Genomic DNA, 15,736 nt, shown 5'->3' on the forward strand with positions numbered 1-15,736 from the left:
ATACAAGTGATGTATTTGATAATACAAATCAAAACCACAATATCACTTTACACAGTGAGAATGGCTAAAATTAAGATGAAAACAACAAATGTTGGCAAGGATGTGGACAAAGGGGAGTCCTTTTATACTGTTGGTGGGAACGCAAGCTGGTACAGCCACTCTGGAAAACAGTATGGATATTCCCCAAGAAGTTAAAAATAGAGCTACCCTACAACCCAGCAACTGCACTGCTGGGTATTTACCCCAAAGATACAGAGGTAGTGAAACGACAGGACACCTGCACTGCAATGTTCATAGCAGCAATGTCCACAATAGTCAAGCTGTGGAAGAAGCTATGATGTCCATTGACAGATGAATGAATGGATAAAGAAGATGTGATATATATATATATATCTTGTATGTGTGTGTGTATACACACATACATACATACACACAATGGAATATTACTTAGCCATCAAAAAAATGAAGACAATCATCATATGGTTTCACTCATATGTGGAATATAAGAAATAGTGAAAGGGACCATATGGGAAGGGGGGGAATCTGAGTAGTGAAAAATTAGAGAGGAAGACAACCCATGAGAGACTCCCAACTCTGGGAAACAAAGGGTTGCTGGAGGAGAGGTGACTGGGGAGATGGGGTAACTTGGTGAAGGGCATTAAGGAAGGCATGTGATGTAATGAGCACTAGATATTATACTATACGTTGACAAAATCAATTTAAATAAAATTTTAAAAATTAAAAATAAAATAAAGTCCGCTTCACCTGTTTCTTCTTCCTCTGCATTAGTTAATGTGGTAGTATCATATTTCTATCAGATTCAGAAGGCACTGTCCAGAGGGGAAAGCCTGCCCATGCTGGCCCGCCAGCCTGCGGTTCTTGCTGCCTACCCTCAGTGGAGAGCAGAAAGTTGTGTGGGGCGGGATCTGTCTCCTTGAGCTGAGCCAGCCCTGTGTACCAGGTCAGTCTTCAGTTCTGTCTCTTCAGTCAGGAGTCCATGGGAGGGAAAAGAAATTTTAAGATGATGGTAAAATAACTCCCACTTAAATAACAACTTCCCTATGAGGATCTCATTACACAGTTAACTTTGCCAGAACTTAGTTTGTAAAGCACACTATCACATTTAAGTCCCCCCAACCCTGAGACTGGCAGGCCACCTACTGCCTGGTCTTGGGCAGGTGAAGTGTGTTTAGAAAGGTACAGGGAAGAGGCAGAAAGCTCAGCAGCAGCTCTTTTTCTGTCTTCCTGTACTCTAGCTGCCAGGCCATAGCATCTTAGCAGCTAAGGAAAAAATCGAAGTACATTCACAGTGATAGAGCAGGAATTTAATTAATTCATCCCTGCATTTACTGTACTCCTGTAAGGTGCCTAACTCCTAGCATTAAGTTCTGGGTACAGAACTGTGAGCTGGTGAGCAGCACAGGGGGCCACCTCAGGAGGGAGTAGTTCAGGGTAGCACTTTCCAGGTATTTGGATCTCAAGATCTTTATACTCTTAAAAATGAGGACTTCAAAGACTTTTTCTTCAAGTAGGTTGTATCCATCAATTTTCACCATATAAGAAATGAAAGCTAAGAAAATTTTAAAGTATTTTTTGTTTTAAAAGAACAAAAACTTGCCCATTACATGGTAACATAAATTAATAGAAGCAGCTGAATTCTCTCATTTATAGTCAGCCTACTGTGCTATTGCACATCACATGGCCTCTGGGAAACTCAGCTATGCAATGGACCATATACTCTTTTCTAAAATTTTATTTTTTATTTTTTTTTTATTTTTTTTTTCAATTTTTATTTATTTATGATAGTCACAGAGAGAGAGAGAGAGAGGCAGAGACATAGGCCGAGGGAGAAGCAGGCTCCATGAACCGGGAGCCCGATGTGGGATTCGATCCCCGGTCTCTAGGATCGCGCCCTGGGCCAAAGGCAGGCGCCAAACCGCTGCGCCACCCAGGGATCCCTGTTCTAAAATTTTAAAGCTAAATTTTCAAGTTAATACTTTCCCCCCTCTGGAAGGGGAAATCATCATGAAAGTGGCAGAATGAGCAATTGTCCACAATCCTCAAGCATTCATCCCTAATGAAAACTATTAAGCCAAAATTAACAGGAAAGTATTTTAATGGTATTTTTGTGAGCACAAAAATTAGACAGGTAAGAGGAATGTGAAGGAATCTATAAAAGCATAAATAATATTCCTTTAAATCTTGACATAACCTAGAGGCTGAGAATGAATAGCTGTTCTATCAGTAGAGTTTCCATTTATCTTCTCCAAGGCACAGTCTAGGCAACAAATCCAACAAAGGTCTTTCTTGGGCTCTAGTGCCCTGCTGCCAGTTTACAAATACTGTCATATTTGAAACCATCCTTCTCTGCAGATCCAAATGACAGTATCTGTCCGAAGCTCATTTTGATAGCTCCTCAGACCCCTTCAGGCTGGACTTTTGATTTTTCCTTTCTTTCTGACCCTGAATTCGGAAGAGCTTCTTCCTGAGGTCCTTCTGTCGCTTCAGTTTCTCTTCTTCCTCCTTCTGCTTCACTTTGTAGTGTTCTTTATTGTGCAAATGTCGTTGCTCCTTGGCCTTCTTCATCTTCTGACTGTGCACTGTACTCAGAGCATCCAACAGTGCAAGGATCTGACAAGGACAAAACCCAGTGAGCGTCAGAATACTCAGACATCGTGCATTCCTTCCAAGTTTCAGAGAACCTAAACACCTCAGCTGATGTATCAAAGCTAGAATCAATCCATGATCCAAATGAGTATTAACTCAGGGAAAATTTATACGGAACCAGGAAATCATATTGCATGGAGGCGTAAGTAGGAGTGTATTTACTGAGCAAAATACTGAAATAATGGCCTTCACCACAAAGTCACCTTTGTTAATCACTTTGGACACTATACAACTAAAACACAGTGATTTGCTAGCTGGGTACCTATTTCTCTCCATTAAAATGCATAAGACACAGCATGATTAAACAAAAGAAGGGAAATGGACTCTGGCCTTTCCTCTAACTTCTGGTTCTGGTGCCTCGAATAAGTCTGGCTCTTCTCCTTTCCTGATGAAAATGAGAATGCAATAGAAAAACCAAGTGTGCTTCTGAAAGCTTTATTTTCACATCTAAATGCAACATGCAGGAAGCCATCCATCAACAGTACCTTCCTCTCATGAGGTTCCCTTATGACAGCTGGTCTCCGCCTGTCCTTCGGTATCTTGCCTGCCTTTGCTTGCGTCTTAGGCTTGTTCTTAAATGGCAGGGCCTTCTGCAAGGCTTTTGGAATGTGCAGTGAATTAAAATGTTTCTTTTGCCTCACGATTGGCTAAAAAGAAAAAGAAACACCGCAATGTTATTTTAATTATGATCTATATGCATTTAAAACGTGCCAAAAATCTTCTCAATGGATTGACTTTTCCACATCATCAGTAATATCAGAGTCTACTAATCATCAGAAATGAGGATTCAATCATCCATCAAATGTGATTGCCTCAATGGATGTACACTGTTGTAGGCAAAACAGAGAAATACACAGAATATACTTAAATTCTCCCAAAAAATCAACTGTGTCCACATTTATGGTATGAACTATGGGGAGCTCAACAGAGCAGATAAACAGATCCAAAGTTTCTTTTAATGGAAAACCCATTAAAACCCCCTTTTTTTTGGGAGGGGGGGGCACTGAGGTGGTTTCTTCTAGCCTAATAACCTAGGTGTTCATCTTCACTATCTACTTCTGTGGATTTAAAGACATAGCTCCTCCTCCAATCAGCAGCAGCTCAAGTGTCCCCCTACCTGATCCTCATTGAAGTTTAACTTTATTCTGTTTCCAATGGAAGGCCAGCTGAGAACAAGGAGATTTAAATGACAGATAAAGGCCAAACATTCTCTACATTCAATTTTTAAGGTTATCTAATTCCTAAGCTTAAATTGAGAAGACCAAAATTTTTACCTGCCTCAAAAATAATAAGTGGAAAGTCTTGCCCTAGATTTTTACCAAGGTCAACGTCCACTATATTGAGAATATTTCTGCTATGTCTTTAAATTTATTATTAAAGACATCATCCACAATAATATTCAACATTCTCTGTTTAGGAAGAACCTAAAATGCTTAGAATGAAGGAACTCAGAGAAATCACATTCTGAAAAAGAGTAAGCACCACACAATAGATACCATGTCCTGTAGCGTGCTTTATTAGAAATTCATGTAACATGATTCAAAATTTTATTACTGTTTTATTTAAAAAGCAATGCATGGGAAACTTCAGTTTCTAGCAGAATGGCAGACTGGTATCCTGCACCCCCTCTTATTATAGAATAATTTATATTTATCCTGCATTAAAACAAATTATTTCAAATTCATTGTTAACCTGTGAAGAAAATAATGAAAGTTCTCAACTACCAAAATCCAAATGAAATGGGATTTTGAAAGGCACTGAGAACTTAGTATTTAAAAAATACTGAATGATGCCAACTACTAGCAACTACTGTTGGTGGGAGTTTAACCTGGTATACTACACCACAATACTACAGGCATACTACAGTGAAGCTGAACACATGCATACCCTGTATCTGCCAATCCCAACCTGGTTGGGGCGGGGGGGCTGGAAATCTATGCAAAGGAAATGTGTGCACATATACATCAAACAAGTCACACCTAGTGTTCAGGGTAACATTTATTTGTTATTTATTTATTTAATTTATTTTATTTTTTAAAAATATTTTTAGTTATTTATTCATGAGAGACAGAGAGAGAGAGAGAGAGAGAGAGGCAGAAACACAGGCAGAGGGAGAAGCAGGCTTCCTGCAAAGAGCCCGATGCAGGACTCAATCCCTGATCCAGAGATCACACCCCAAGCTGAAGGCAGATGCTCAATCGCTGAGCCACCCAGGTGTCCCCAGGGCAACATTTATAATGCCCAAAAACTGGAAATTATGTTCATTAATGAATAAACGGACACTGTAACACAACAGAATTCTACTCGATAATAACAAATGAATACTTGCTATCTTCAAGAACATGAATGAATCTCATAAAACTGAATGAATTGAAACCAGGCAAAACAGTATATGCTATATTTATAAAACTAAAAAACAAGCAGAACTAATTTACATGTCAAGAGTCCAGAGAATGGCTATCTTTGAGGTGGAGGTGGGGTAGTGACTAGAAGAAATCATAAGGGGGGGGCTTTTGTTGCGCTGGTAATTCTATTACTTGATCCAGGTGATAGCAATTGGGGTGTGTTAATAAGTTCATGAGCTTACGATTTGTGTATTTTTCTATATTTATGTTAATATTTCACTACAAGGTTTATTATAACTTTCCACAAAAACCCACTCACACTGCTTCAATAAAAATTAGCATATTGATGTTTTTAAAAGTAATACATGTATATGGTGAAGAAAAAAACAGTTCAAGAGTATACGGGGGGAGGGGCAAGATGGCGGAAGAGTAGGGTCTCCAAATCACCTGCCTCCACCAAATTACCTAGAAAACCTTCAAATTATCCTGAAAATCTATGAATTCGGCCTGAGAATTAAAGAGAGAACACCTGGAATGCTACAGTGAGAAGAGTTTGTGCTTCTATCAAGGTAGGAAGACGGGAAAAAAGAAATAAAGAAACAAAAGGCATCCAAGGAGGAGGGGGGCCCCGCGAGGAGCCGGGCTGAGGCCGGGGCGAGTGTCCCCAGGACAGGGGAGCCCCGGCCCGGAGAAGCAGGAGCTGCACCAACCTCCCCGGGGCGGAAAGGGGCTCGCAGGGAGTTGGAGCAGGACCTAGGAGGGAGGGGATGCCCTCGGGCTCCCTGGGACAGTAACAGAGCAACTGCGGGCCCAGGAGAGTGCGCCGAACTCCCTAAGGGCTGCAGCGCCCACGGCGGGACCCGGAGCAGCTCGGAGGGGCTCGGGAGGAGGAAGAGGCTCCGTGCGGAGGGGGCTGCGCGGTTCCAGGAGCAGCTTGGGGGGTGGTCTCTCGCGGCGGCTCCGCGGAGGGGGCTGCGCGGCCGGGAGCGCGAATCCAACAGCGCAGGCCCAGGAGCACAGGGCGCCGGGACACAGCCCAGGATCCGGCCTACCCCCGGGACAGGCAGAGGCCGGGAGGGCCCAGGTCTGCGAGGACGCTTCTGCCCGGAGCTGAGCAGATCAGCGGCCCCACCCCTGAGCCTCCAGGCCCTGCAGACGGAGAGCTCCGGAATTACTGCGGGAGCTGAATCCAGGTTTCCAGAGCTGGCTGGGGCTGTTCCTCCTGGGGCCTCACGGGGTAAACAACCCCCACTGAGCCCTGCACCAGGCAGGGGGCAGAGCAGCTCCCCCAAGTGCTAACACCTGAAAATCAGCACAATAGGCCCCTCCCCCAGAACACCAGCTAGACGGACAAGTTCCAGGGGAAGCCAAGGGACTTAAAGTATACAGAATCAGAAGATACTCCCCCGTGGTTCTTTCTTCTTTTTGTTGTTTTGTTTTGTTTTGCTTTTTGATTTGTTTCCTTCCCCCACCCCTTTTTTTCCTTTCTTTTTCTTTCTCTTTTTCTTTTTTTTTCTTTTTTTCTTCCTTTTTTTCTCTTTCTCTTTTCTTTCCTTCTTTCTCTCCTCTCTTTTTCTCCTTTTCCCAATACAACTTGCTTTTGGCCACTCTGCACTGAGCAAAATGACTAGAAGGAAAACCTCACCTCAAAAGAAAGAATCAGAAACAGTCCTCTCTCCCACAGAGTTACAAAATCTGGATTACAATTCAATGTCAGAAAGCCAATTCAGAAGCACTATTATACAGCTACTGGTGGCTCTAGAAAAAAGCATAAAGGACTCAAGAGACTTCATGACTGCAGAATTTAGAGCTAATCAGGCAGAAATTAAATTTCATTCAATTGAATGAGATGCAATCCAAACTAGAAGTCCTAACGACGAGAGTTAACGAGGTGGAAGAACAAGTGAGTGACATAGAAGACAAGTTGATAGCAAAGAGGGAAACTGTGGAAAAAAGAGATAAACAATTAAAAGACCTTGAAGATAGATTAAGGGAAATAAACGACAGCCTGAGGAAGAAAAACCTATGTTTAATTGGTGTTCCTGAGGGTTAGGGCGCCGAAAGGGACAGAGGGCCAGAATATGTATTTGAACAAATTCTAGCTGAAAACTTTCCTAATCTTGGAAGGGAAACAGGCATTCAGATCCAGGAAATAGAGAGATCCCCCCCTAAAATCAATAAAAACCGTTCAACACCTCGACATTTAATAGTGAAGCTTGCAAATTCCAAAGATAAAGAGAAGATCCTTAAAGCAGCAAGAGACAAGAAATCCCTGACTTTTATGGGGAGGAGTATTAGGGTAACAGCAGACCTCTCCACAGAGACCTGGCAGGCCAGAAAGGGCTGGCAAGATATATTCAGGGTCCTAAATGAGAAGAACATGCAACCAAGAATACTTTATCCAGCAAGGCTCTCATTCAAAATGGAAGGAGAGATAAAGAGCTTCCAAGACAGGCAGGAACTGAAAGAATAGGTGACCTCCAAACCAGCTCTGCAAGAAATTTTAAGGGGGACTCTTAAAATTCCCCTTTAAGAAGTCCAGAGGAACAATCCACAAAAACAAGGACTGAATAGATATCATGATGGCACTAAACTCATATCTTTCAATAGTAACTCTGAACGTGAACGGGCTTAATGACCCCATCAAAAGGCGCAGGGTTTCAGACTGGATAAAAAAGCAGGACCCATCTATTTGCTGTCTACAAGAGACTCATTTTAGACAGAAAGACACCTACAGCCTGAAAATAAAAGGTTGGAGAACCATTTACCATTCGAATGGTCCTCAAAAGAAAGCAGGGGTAGCCATCCTTATGTCAAATAAACTAAAATTTACCCCGAAGACTGTAGTAAGAGATGAAGAGGGACACTATATCATACTTAAAGGATCTATCCAACAAGAGGACTTAACAATCCTCCATATATATGCCCCGAATGTGGGAGCTATTTCAGGAGGTAATGGGGAGATGCAAACCAAATAGAGATGCACCAAGAAAAAGATTTACTTAACTGTAGAAGAAAGAACCTTTATGAATTTAACAGAGATGAAAAAATTGTTCTGTTATAGTTAATTTCAAATCAAGTATGAGAAATTCACAAAAGTAAAAAAAACCCTATGAATATGGTGAATACAGCTGTGTTCAGTCTGAAATTACACCTGACTGGACACCAGAAACTACATTCTGGGAAGAAATCTTATGGATATAACAGGTATCAGAAAACCTTTACTTATTGATCATTTACTCCCTCATGAAATGCATGAGGTCTCATACAGGTGAGAGACCCTATTAATGTGAGCTCTACCAGAAAATCTTTAGGAGAAAAGCACACCTCATTATACATGAGAGAATTCACACTGGTGAGAAGCCCTATAAATATAATGAATTGTTTTCTATAAAATATCACTGAAATTTAAAAAAAAAAAAGAGTATACAATTAAAAGTTTCTCTCCTTTCCAACCTATTAAAACCACTATTACAACTTTCCTGCATTCTTTCCAAAATACTCTATGAATATATATGTTCATTCAAATTTAATGGTAGATTTCCTACTTGAAAATTCAAAACATAGAAAACATTATGTACAGAGCATTTGGATGACCCCCATCTATGGAGCACATGTGTGAGTGACTGTACCTTATACAAAGAATCCTTGTTGGGCTTTAGTTTGACACCATGGGCAAGCCGGAGTTGACCAGTTGTCCGCATTCCTGACCAGGTGTCTTTCTCACCAACTGGTTTTAGCAAAGATGTTACTGGGTTATAGAAGGCTGGAATGGAGACAGGATACCAAGTTCTCATGAAGACAATATCTGGAAAGAAAGATAACTTACTTTAACATTTTCAAAAGAAGATTCATAACCATCTCAACAAACAAAAGAACAAAACATTCACCCCAAATCCTAATTGGCTGCATAGTTATTGAAAAGAAACTTCACCAAGTAAACTACTCTTAAATATCACAAAACTTTTACTGGGTGTGAACCACATGGTTCCATACACAGCATGACTTGGCATACTGCATAAGATGCTTCAACTGGGGAGAGCTAGAGCTGATTCCAATTTTCTAAAACCTGAACTACAACCTCTAATCCACACTGGCTAGAAATCAATAATGAATGGTAACACACTGTTAAGATTACGCCACAGAAAGTTATATTTACCACTCATTAGCAACTTATCCTCAAAGCTGGCCCGGAAAGCTCCTTCTGGAGCCCGGAGTGCTTTCTTGATCTGTCCCCTTATGCCACTGACAGTTCGAATCACAGCACCTTCAAATTTAGCCACTTCCAAGGCAGAATTAAACATTCCCTATAGGTATATGAAAAAAAATCATACATACAAAATCAGATATTTTACTTCTTAGTTCACAAATAGTTGGTAAAAAACAAAAACTTCTTTAATGGTGATAAAATAATCAAAATGCTTTTTCCCCACTATGAGTGGAATTACTAGGTCAAAAAGAATACAATTCTATTTCATCTTCCCAAAAATAACATTAGTCAAGATTCTACTGTAGGTTCATTAGCAAGCTCATCACTGATGCCTTTGTAGAAGAAAAGATCAAAAAGATATTTATTGGACTGAACTGGCTTAGATAGCCTTTGCTGTCACCAACCAGAGCTGGGCTGCAGCTCATATCCTATGACTCAGGTGCACGTGCTCAGAAGATAAGAGAGCTGGATACGTGCTGGTGATATTATTACCTGATATTACAAGAATATTTTATGATCATCTTAACTCTGTACTTTTATGGAAACTCTAATAATAAAATTCTCAATAAATGTCACTCAAACTACCCTCCCACATTAAACTGCACAACAGAGTATATCCATTTCTCCATACCCCTGCCAATAAGTATTTTACAAAATACCTTTGTCTATTTTTCTACTGAGCTGTTTAACAAACCTATGATTCTCCCTTTCTTAATACAAACCAAAAAGGCAGGAAACAAAACCAAGTGAACGAGATAATGTATTTTCAATATTAGCTCTGTCAGTCTCACACAGAATAAGGAATAGCCCCTCGATTAGTATCCCTATTAACTTCACCTTAAAATTTTGAGCATATTTAAGTAACATAGACAAGACTAATACAAAGAAGTAAACCAAAAATATCAAAGAACAAGTTTATACAAGATTGTAAATACTCTTTTGAAAACATCAGACTGTATTTTAGAAATATTTCATTCCTCCTTCAATAAAATACACATTTATAAATATGTGAGTATACAGATATACGAACCTTAATAAATGATGTATTCTTGAAAATTTTATATGGAAAACCAGTTAGCTTTAATTTCTTCACAATTTTTATGGATTTATCCAGATCAAGGATAACTCCTGTGGCAGCTATCCGGAAATCAGGCTAGGAAGAACCCCCAAAACTTGAATATAGGAATAATAACAGCAAGAGAAAAACTATAATTCTATGATGCAATAAATTACCAAAGTGCATTTCACTTACAACCACCTAAGAAAGAAAGTAGTATTTTAACAAAAGCAATCTGAAGCTATAATATATATATAAGCCAAACTAATGGTGGTATCTTGAGTATTCTTGGGAGGGTGATTTCACAATAACACCATTTCAAAACCAATGGCCAATTTGGAATGGAAAGGAATATGAAAATTTGGTTACAATGTTTAAGAAAATAAATTGAGACCCTCAGGGCAGTTTCATCTGCTCATTATTCTGTTTTCTGTCAATAGAGTCAATAAAACATACTGATTGATCAAATGAAGTCTGTATGAACATACTTTTTGCTAAACCAGAATTACTAGCGGAGTAGTCTTATGTCTAGCTCGTATCCAATGTATCCTTAGAACCTAGTACAATGCTTAGCACATGGTGAGCACTACTTAAATTTTTAGAAAAATAAGGGTGCCTGGGCAAATTAAGCATCTGACTCATGATTTCAGCTGGGGTCATGATCTCAGGGTTATGGGATTTGAGGCCCACATTCAGCTCCAAGCTCAGCAGGGAGTCTGCTTGAAGATTTTTCTCTCTCTCTGGCTCCACTCTTTGCTCATGCGTGCATACTCTCCCTCTCTAAAATAAATAAATCTTTTAAAAAAATTTTAAAAGTCCAAAAAATGTGTAAGAATATAAAATGTCATCAGTATCCTAATAATTCTACCTCTCCCTTCTTCACTCACACATCCTACTTAAAAAGATGTAGGAAGGGATCCCTGGGTGGCTCAGTGGTTAAGCGCCTGCCTTTGGCCCAGGGCACGATCCTGGAGTCCTAGGATCGAGTCCCGCATCAGACTCCCTGCGTGGAGCCTGCTTCTCCCTCTGCCTGTGTCTCTGCTTCTCTCTCTCTCTGTATCTCTCATGAATGAATAAATAAAAATCTTTAAAAAAAAAGGATGTAGGAAAATTAAAAGCAGAGAAGTTTTGCTATAAATATTAAAATGAGTCATTTTCAACTTAAAGAGTTTCATGTACATATTCCATATCCAAAACATACTTCTCAGACACAATGTGGAAAATAAAACATTCAAGATATTTACCATTATGTCACTGACAGACTGTACTGCCAAGAACCCAGTTCCCTGTGGAGTGATCGGACCTTACAGAAAATAGAAAAAAATAAGAAAGAAATACAGTGAATCACAAACTTTGGATTCTGTTTTACATATATATGTACTTCAATCCAAAAAAAAAGAGAAAATTCTTATGAATTGGGATTTAATGGAGAAAAGCAAAACTATAATGATGAAGCCTAAAAGGCTTAAATTAACCTACAAGCAAGTTATTCTAATCACATATTACCCCAAAAGGTTGCTCCACAATGCATATGCTGTGGGGTATATTTTAGAAGTCTTTGTCTTCCATTGTGGTCTTCAATATAATAGAGTGGAATAGTCTGAAACCTCCTCCACCCTACAGAAAAAATGATTGGATCTCGGGACTTAAGGATTTTCTTATACCAGCGATGTTTTTTCAGACGCATCTGAGGGGAGAAGAGATTTCAGTTAGATTACTGGTGGAAGCATGGCCGAAGAACCCAAATTGTCAAGCATGCAGCAAAGGATACCTACCTGTACATATCCAACATTGCCTTCACTATTGCCCAAACCACCCAAAATAATTGGGTAATGGGGGTCAAAGTTAAGCACAAATTCACAGGGGACATTTTCTATCTCAATTCGAACATACATCCCAGGTCGAAAACCCTCATACTGAACTCTGGCTTCATCATCTTGATCTTCAAATTCTGCTCGGTTAAGCTATATATGAGAGCGGAAAAAAAAAAAACAATAAAAAACCCACAATGCTGTGATCTTTAATAAATATACAATTTACATTTAAAAAAATGAGCACTGTCTCATAAAGGGACATGGACATATCACTTATGCTTTATCCTAATTAAAAATAACATACATTCTTATCTTTACAGTTTGTTCAGTATATGTCCCACCTGTTTTCTTCTTTGTTGTTCCAAGGTACAGCAAATGCAAACCACTCTGAAAGCAACACTTAATGCTGGTCAGCCAATACTCTCAACCTCCCAGTCTGCACTTTCTATTCTTACTCTCCAAAAAGTTATTTCATATTTCTCCTTTCTTCAAATATCCAGTATCTCCTCCCTCATCCTCACTCTCAGCTGTTGACTGTTTCTTAATTCACTGAAAAACTAAGCAGTCTTTTTTTTTTTTTAATTTTATTTATTCATTTGAGAAAGAGGGATAGACAGAGATAGAGAGTGAGCAAGCAGGGAGAGAGGAAGAGGGAGAAGCAGACTCCCCACTGAGCTGGGAGCCTGACATGGGGCTTGATCACAAGACCCTCAAGCCCCGGAGATCACAACCTGAGCTGAAGGCAGACATTTAACTAGCTGAGCCACCATGGCGCCCCCAAAGCTAACCAGTCTAAGAGAATTTCCACAGCCACCCCTACCAGGGTTTACACCCACATCCAGACTTTTATTATATCTTGTTATTATTATAATATTTATTACTTATTATATTAATGAAAATAATTAAAATTAAGTAAAAATTTTAAATTCAGTTCCCTGGTCACAGCAGTCACATTTCAAGTGATTAGTATCAACACATGGCTAGTGGCTATCATATAAGTCAGCACAGATGGACATTTCCATTATTACAGAAAGTTCTACTAGGCAGTTGCTACAGATTATTTTATGCCAAACTTCATTTATGTACTAGATAATATCCACTCCTACTGAACTTCATTCCAACAGGTCTTGCCTATTATTTCTCTCTTCTTAACATCTTCTTTTGACTCTACTTCCTCCAACTATTGCCCAATTTCTCTGCTTCTCTCTGAAGTAAAATGGCTCATAAGTTTTCTGTGCTCATAGTCTCCAGTTCCTCTGCTCCCATTCTCTTAAATTCCCCCAACTTGGACTTTAACCCACGTTCCATAAAAATGCTTCCCAAAAGCACATAAGGCTTCCACATTCTAATCCAGTTGTCAATTTTATCTTCATTGTAGTTAACACATCAGCAGGATTTAAATACTTTATCCCTCTTTCTCCAGTGGCTTCCAGCATACTCTGTGTTCTCTTAGCTTTCTCTCTCTTGAACACTGCTTAATCTCCACTGCTGCTTTATCCTCTCCACCCAGCCTCTGACAATGGAGTACCCACTATCAGTCCTCTCCTGACTCCACGCTCACTTCCCAGGGCATTCCATCTATTCCATGGCTTTAAGCAGCATCAAGATGCTGAGAACTGTCCATCTAAGTCTCTGGCCCCAACCTCTCTCAAGGGCTCCTCCTTGACTACTTGATGCTCCACTTGTCTGAGAGAGACCTCCAACCTGACAGCTCTACACTTCATCTTCCTAGACAAACCTACGCTAACTAGAGTCTTTCCTACCTTACTGACAATTCAATCCTTCCAGCAAGTCATCCTTGTTTCCTCTCACATGCCCCACAGTCAAACTACCTTTGATATACCTTTCAAAAGTATATCCAGAATTTTACTCTTTCTCTTTCACTTCCACATACCTCCTTACCCCCCAGGGTGAATCACCTTAATGTTACTGAACTCTTGCCACAGCAATCCTTTCAAAGGTATGCAGGTCATACATGTCTTTCCTCTGTTCAAAACCCCCCATGGGGGATCCCTGGGTGGCTCAGCGGTTTAGTGCCTGCCTTTGGCCCAGGGCGCGATCCTGGAGTCCCGGGATCAAGTCCCACATCGGGCTCCTGGCATGGAGCCTGCTTCTCCCTCCTCCTGTGTCTCTGCCTCTCTCTCTCGCTCTCTCTCTCTCTCTCTATATATATATATATATAATAAATAAATAGATAGATAGATCTTTAAAAAAGAAAAACTCCCATGGGACCCCATTTCACTCAGAATAAAAAATTCAAAGCCCTTTACAACAGGACACAAGATTCTAGGTGATTTTAAGTTACAAATGGACTGAAGCAAAGGCTTCAGAACTAGCTTTACATGTCTTAGTTACTTCTATCAAAGGCCAGTATAGAGTTGGAGCCACTATGTTAATGACTAAACAAGAGATATTTTCTTTGAATAGATGAAGGCCTAAGTTGGGCAAAGCCTGTGACCACATTTTCACAAATCATATCCTTAACCTATATAAGTGTATTAAGGTATGTTCTAGCTTACAGGAATCCTTGGGACCCCTTTGTCAAAGCACAACTCAAACACTCGCCATCAACTGCATACACATCTTTGTGTCTCCTTCAGAGGCACGTCATCAACTCAGTCTGTTCTGCACCCCGGCAGGGGGGCCAGACCATCTTCTTTTCAGTATTCCACATGTTCCCTTTATCTCCTCATCTAACCTGGCACTTGAAATATCCTCTGAACTCTGATCAAGGTAAGTTTTTATTTTTTTTTAATTTTATTTATTTATTCATGAGAGACAGAGAGAGAGAGAGACAGAGACACACAAGCAGAGGGAGAAGCAGGTTCCCTGCAGAGAGCCCGATGTGGGACGCGATCCCAGGACTCCGGGATCATGACCTGAGCCAAAGGCAGACGCTCAAGCACTGAGCCACCCAGGCGTCCCAAGGTAAGTTTTTAGAAAAGCTTCCCTGGAGAGCACAGGTGTGTGCACAAGCACTGGTAGGTGCAAGAATCACCCAGCCATTCAAATTAATTATGGTTCCAGGGAGCAGTAATGAGAATGCTTTGGCAATGCCTGCACTAATGAAACACACTGTCTCAAGTCACTAACAGCATGAAATCCTCAACACTTGCTGCCTGTCTCAGTCATTTTTGCTTCCTCAATGCTTGGTACAAAATAGACACCGATATCTTCGCCAGTGATCATAATCAGATGACTGCATGAATAAACAGACTCATCTGCATCTTGACCTAAGAGTCCAAACCAGAGGCACAGAAGCAGGTCAGGAAGCAGAGACCTAAACAAAATTATGTATTCACAACACAATTATAGCCTTGAAATAAAGGCTTGAAATAAAACTTGATAGGAACCAAGTTTTCTTACCTGTGCTTGTTTATGCATTTCTCCTTTAAGATCATCAAAATATGTGCTTTCTCCTTCATCATATTCTGCATCAAACATCTCCTTCAATTTTCTCTTCTTATCCAAATGCTTTTTCCTGGCACTTTCCTCTGTACTGGGGTCAATTTCTTCCTTATTAACTTCTTCTACATCTTCAATCTTAAATTTAGAGAAGACAAAATTTTGTAAAAGTCTGTGGAAATCTTTTCTTTATACATTAAAGCATATTTTTAACGTTCTATCTGAGCTGCAAAAATCT

At 40.1% G+C, this 15,736-nt stretch overlaps 1 protein-coding gene across 4 annotated transcripts in view; it reads right to left on the reverse strand.

Annotated features, from left to right (window-relative positions):
- Window positions 1-2,098: 2,098 nt before the first annotated feature.
- Window positions 2,099-15,736, reverse strand: part of BMS1 (BMS1 ribosome biogenesis factor) — a 57,175-nt gene continuing 43,537 nt past the window's right edge. For all 4 annotated transcript variants that reach the window (XM_038578146.1, XM_038578148.1, XM_038578145.1 and 1 more), the window contains exons 15-23: window positions 15,460-15,636; window positions 12,055-12,243; window positions 11,786-11,966; window positions 11,524-11,582; window positions 10,253-10,375; window positions 9,172-9,319; window positions 8,645-8,820; window positions 3,153-3,314; window positions 2,099-2,631 (exon numbers count right to left, since the gene is read on the reverse strand). In XM_038578146.1, the coding sequence (XP_038434074.1) occupies window positions 2,401-2,631; window positions 3,153-3,314; window positions 8,645-8,820; window positions 9,172-9,319; window positions 10,253-10,375; window positions 11,524-11,582; window positions 11,786-11,966; window positions 12,055-12,243; window positions 15,460-15,636 (1,446 nt within the window). In that variant the 3' untranslated portion in view covers window positions 2,099-2,400. The remainder of the gene's footprint in view (window positions 2,632-3,152; window positions 3,315-8,644; window positions 8,821-9,171; window positions 9,320-10,252; window positions 10,376-11,523; window positions 11,583-11,785; window positions 11,967-12,054; window positions 12,244-15,459; window positions 15,637-15,736) is intronic.

The sequence above is a fragment of the Canis lupus genome, chromosome 28, assembly GCF_011100685.1.
Source record: "Canis lupus familiaris isolate Mischka breed German Shepherd chromosome 28, alternate assembly UU_Cfam_GSD_1.0, whole genome shotgun sequence".
Classification (NCBI taxonomy): domain Eukaryota; kingdom Metazoa; phylum Chordata; class Mammalia; order Carnivora; family Canidae; genus Canis; species Canis lupus.